Raw genomic sequence first — 5,405 nt, forward strand, 5'->3', positions numbered from 1 at the left:
TAGTGATCGAGGGGGGAGGGACCCTTGTGGGTGGTGCCATCTCTGGGCTGGTAGTCTTGGGTTCTATAAGAGAGCAGGCTGAGCAAGCCAGAGGAAGCAAGCCAGTAAAGAACATCCCTCCATGGCCTCTGCATCAGCTCCTGCTTTCTGACCTGCTTGAGTTCCAGTATTGACTTCTTTTGGTGATGAACAGCAATGTGGAAAGTGTACGCTGAATAAACCCTTTCCTCCCCAACTTACTTCTTGGTCATGATGTTTGTGCAGGAATAGAAACCNTGACTAAGACATGTAGTCATGGCCAGTAACAGGTTAAAGACTGACTCAATGTTCTGTGTGTGTTCAAATACAGATTACAGGGCAGATCTTAGAGGAAAAAGCAGTGTGTTCAGGCCATAGACAATGACTAGAAACTGGGTTTCCATGAATAAATGGCTTAACCTTTCTTTGCTTTGGCATCCTAAAAATAACCCAAGAAGATTGGTAATCTCAGAAGGCTATGGCCAGCAAGCCAGGAGTGCCACTGTTAATATGTTTGTCCCTGGAGGAAATGCAGGAATGGAGGGGGAAGGAATATTCCAACCTCTGAAGAATGTTAATAGCATTTTTACTTTGTTAAAGAATGATTAAAGATATAAAAAAGAACAAGGACCAGCAAGGTGGATCTGTGTATAAAGGTGCCCTCTGCACAAAGAAACACTGAGTTTGATCCCTAGACTGCATATCAAGGTAGCAGGAAAAAACCAACTGCACAAAAGTTATCTTGTGACTTCCACACATGTGCTGTGGCATGCATGCATGGGCATAAACATGTGTGTACCTGTTGTTGAAATCATTTAATCTCAATCTGGGGGTTCTACTCTACCTTTGACCATTCAGTTCCCAGATGAAAGACACACAATGTTTATATTTATTATAAGCCTTAGTCAGTACTAAAGCTGGGCAGATATTTATCTACCTTTCATGCTATTAGAATCTATTTTCCCACCCATGACTCCTAGTTATAATTTGCTATGTTTCATCTGGGCAGCCCTTAACTCCAATTGGCCAGCCCTCATGGCTATGTTTTCATGATTCATCTACTCCATGGTGGCTTCCTCCTCTTTCCACCTTATCCCTCCTTGTGGTTCTCCTCAGACATCGGACCCAAGAATCCTGCCTATCTTTCTTCTGCCCAGCTACTGACTGTAGGCATCTTTATTCACCAATCAGGGATAACTTGGAGCAAGTTTACATAGTACCACTTGGGTATGTCACTTAGGTAAGTAAATTAGGTATATGCAGACTCTCTCATTCCTGGAGGCAATCAGACTTTGGGGGCCAGTATTTAGCATAATAATATAAACAAAAGACCAAACCTCAACAATACATACACAAGCACACACATCATAAACACATAGTAAAAAATTGAATTTTTCCTAAAACATAAAGGTATCTTATACATAACAAGCTCTTGATAAGTGTTGACTGCTATAAAATATTGGTATATATTTCAGTTACAGGATCAGACTTTGGCAGTTACTTTGTATAAATGGGTTCCCTATATAAATTATGACAATGGCTTTGGTCTTAAGAGTGTCTTCAGTAATGGTTTTGAGAATGCTCGTCACAGCTCTCCCAGGGCTGTTGTGTGAGCTCTCTCAATCCTCCTTGTGAAATGAGAAGAGATGGAAGTAGCCCAGCTTTCATTTTCTAAGGATGACAAGTGAATGACTGATGCTTTGTGAGCCAAGGGGCCACACTGGTATTATACTACATGGCTGTTTGGGCTCTCATGTCACATGATCATGATTTAATGCCAGAACCACTTCAAGTTCCAGGGCCCTGCACAACCAGGTATTGGGTAGGTCTGGCCTTGGAACCATAACTCGCTAATCATGACCAGGAAGAAAACAGAACTGGTGAATTTTGTGCTGGCCACAAAGTCTTTCTTATTTCTGAGGTGATCCCAGTTCACATTTGCAATTGTCAGCACCTACCTGGTGTTCCAAGTCTGCTTTCTTCTGCTTATTCAACTCAAGTGTGTCTTGGAGTTTGGCCAGCTTGTCCTGAACCTCATGCAGGGCAGCCTGCTTCTTTCTAAGGCCTTCCATAGCAATATTCAGCTTCCCTTCGGCTGCAGCCAGCTTTATCTTTTTGGGAGCTACAATTTTTGCCACTCTACAAAACAATCAAGTTGGGAAATTAAATCCCCCTGAACATATGGAGCTTTGTAATGCCAATTTACCTTCTGAATACTCTTTGCAGGGACTTAAGACACTTCTTTATGCAGAATTGACACCTAGTTGTAGAGTCCATATTTCATCTAAGAATCAAATCTGATACAAAGTATGAAAACTGATGGTTAAGACTTGTGGGGTAAGAGAGCAGGTAAGGAGCTGTCACCCCTCAGAGTCTCTCAAGCTGGCCTGGAACTTGCAGGGTAGGCTAAGACAGCCTATGCCTATTTTAAGTTCTAAGGCCACACCTATTGCACTGCTGCCTACCCAGTGCTGAGATTCTAAGTTAGTGCTACTATGATTGGCTTCTCTTATGTGTTCAGTGGGTTGAACACGGGTTCTTATGCAGTAAGACAAGTACTTTACAGACTGAGCTGTCTCTCCAGCCCAAATAGTCCTATGTCCTAGTGCTGGTGATAGAATCTGTGTCCTCGTACATGCTAGGCAAGTTCTCTACCACTCAGTTGCACCCCAACATCTTCCCTATTTTAAATAAAATTTACAATTTTAAGATATAAAAAAGTCAATCTTTACTACCATGCCGTAATTTTGTTTATTTTTAAGTGTTTTGGTACAAGTTTAGTACTTCTTCAATTTAATTTTTCAACATAGTAAATAAATAAAAGCTTTGGGGAAACTTTAGAAATATTTTAGTAAAGAGTATTCCTAACTCCCAAAACTTTAATTATCATTAAATTACATATTACTTTTAACTGCTACAGTTTGGGTTCTAGTAAAAATAAAAGCAGCAATTGAAACACGTGTTTTCTGACCACCCTTTTTCTCACATGGGCTCCTAGCTTTCTCTTGTCTATATGAATGGGAGGTCAAACCCAACAGCCCCGACAGGTTTCTTCGCCACACTCACTTGTCATAGGAGTCCATTGCTATGACCCACTTGCACAGACCCTCAGCAGCTGTTGAAGCATTCCGGATCTTCTCTGGAACAAAGTCTGGGTTGGGGATATAACTCTTCCTTATGATATTCATATAAGCAGGAGGAATATTGTCNTTGTCGTACTCATGAAGTGACTGCAGAAACCTTATGTCACCGAGAAGTCTCTTAGCAGGGCCCCAGAAATCTTCAGTTTTCTTCCCTGAACCAGTTGGGTCAGGGATTTTGTCAGCTTTGATCCCTTTCAATATGCAGACAGCTTCCATGACAAGTTTGACGCCAGCAGGGGGACTCTTCATGGACTTCACAACTGTGATATCCTTGAAAAGCAAGGTTCTATTATTAATAGAAATAAATGTCTGCTTGTACACCCATTGAAGTCATATTAACAAGTCCAATCTTTCAAACTAGGTTTTAAGGTACCCTAAGGAATGGGCATTTTCTGTGGACATTACATTAATGTGGACATTACATTTTGGGCAGAAATGGCATCAATGGTAGAATCATGGCAAGAATTTTGACAAGTCAATTGGGAGGGAATCTTTTTTTTTCTTTAGATATTTTCTTCATTTACATTTCAAATGCTATCCTGAAAGTCCCCTATACCTCCCCACCCCTCCCAAACCCACCCACTCCTGCTTCCTGGCCCTGGCATTCCCCTGTACTGGGGCATATGATCTTCACAAAACCAAGGGCCTCTTGGGAGGAAATCTTAAAACAACAAAAGGATAATCGTGGGAACTTACAGTGGGGGGGGGGGGAGTGACACAAGACTCTGGAAGGAACCGCCAGGATGGAGAAAGGCTGAGCAGAAAGAAGAGGAGGTAGAACTAGCAGGGTGCTGGGGGCGGTTGTGGGGGCAGTGGTGACAGTGGTGTCAGTGGTGGCTGCTCCTGTGGTGGTGGTGGTGGTGGTAATAGTTGTAGTAGTAGTGTCAACTGGCACCTTTTCAAAAATGCCTTTGTCATGAAAACGCATTTCTTTTCAAGTAAACTAGGGAATCCTCTTGCCAATTTAAAAAAATGTTTACAAAATCCGGATGCTAATTTGAGAGAAGGTAAACTGTGGTCCCCCACCCCCACCCCATGGTAAAGCCTCAGCCCAGGGCACAGCTCTCACCTGTGCGGTCAGGGTATCAAGGGCAGCCAGTGCAGACTCCAGAATGGGTAGGGCTTCGGCCAAGTCGGCATCGCATTCATCTTTGATGGCTTTGGCTGCCATGGCTTGATCGTTCGCTACTGTTTCGTCAGCTTTCACGATTTTCTCAGTTTTGGCCACCTCCATGGACTCTCTCTCAATTATTATCATCATTTCGTCAACCTCTCTGCTGGCAACTTTTAACTGTGGATGCAGCGCCTCCAGCTCACTCTGCATGGTGGCCACCTGTGACGAAGCCGAGTCCAGCTTATCCAAACCCACTTCGTATCTCCTTTTCATTTTCATCACTTCACTGGATGCAAATAGATGAAATGAGGTGAGATGTGCAGATCTGTTCATCGCATCAAGGGACATCCTGCAAGCTCTGAGTCTTTCACCCCTTTTGAAGTAACTAAAGTTATGGTCTAAAAGTCCTTCACAGGTACTAGGTGTGAAAAAAAATACAAATTATGAACAAAACAACACTGGATTGTACACAGTTATGACCAACCAGTCATAACTTTCAGTCCTTTGTGTGTTTTCAGTGCCTCTGAGTATATAACAAAAGCTTCCAAGAATAAATAAAAACACTAGTAACAAGGCAAAAAGCCTCCTGTACCAAAAATAAGAAGTCTCCCTGTAACGTTAGTCTCCACTGTGAGCTGCTACCAACAATACTATAGTTCTTGCAATAGTCACTTACTTCAAAGAGACCTCGATGCAAAAAATAGGTCATTTTGAATATTGCCATGTATTCAAAAGTTATTATATCTTCCCACCTGTTAGGATGTTGAGGCTAGCCAGGCTGGGCTATATTAGCCTCGGGTACACAGTGAGACCTATATTTAAAATGTATTTAAATTACATCTTGAAATAGGATGTTTTTTTTTTATTAAGACAAAAGAAAATATTGAAACTCAACACTTTCTATGCAAAGTGATTTTTAAAGAAATGGTAACTGATTAGAAATAATTTTAGCCCTTTAAAATTTTTTAATATTCTTTGAAATGCTTGTTCTTGTATGTTCTCTACTAAGAAAAATCTCCTTATCTATAACAATTCATTTTTTTATTAGGTATTTTCCTCAATTACATTTCCAATACTATCCAAAAAGTCCCCAATACACTCCCCCCCCAGTCCCCCCCCACCCCCACCCC

At 41.7% G+C, this 5,405-nt stretch overlaps 1 protein-coding gene across 1 annotated transcript in view; it reads right to left on the reverse strand.

Annotated features, from left to right (window-relative positions):
• LOC110295232 (dynein heavy chain 7, axonemal-like) overlaps positions 1-5,405 on the reverse strand; it is a 151,034-nt gene that overhangs the window by 138,663 nt on the left and 6,966 nt on the right. Inside the window, exons 4-6 of the mRNA XM_029475280.1 lie at positions 4,231-4,693; positions 3,085-3,431; positions 1,977-2,157 (exon numbers count right to left, since the gene is read on the reverse strand). Coding sequence (XP_029331140.1) covers positions 1,977-2,157; positions 3,085-3,431; positions 4,231-4,693 — 991 coding nt within the window. The remainder of the gene's footprint in view (positions 1-1,976; positions 2,158-3,084; positions 3,432-4,230; positions 4,694-5,405) is intronic.

Source organism: Mus caroli, chromosome 1, assembly GCF_900094665.2.
Source record: "Mus caroli chromosome 1, CAROLI_EIJ_v1.1, whole genome shotgun sequence".
Taxonomy (NCBI): domain Eukaryota; kingdom Metazoa; phylum Chordata; class Mammalia; order Rodentia; family Muridae; genus Mus; species Mus caroli.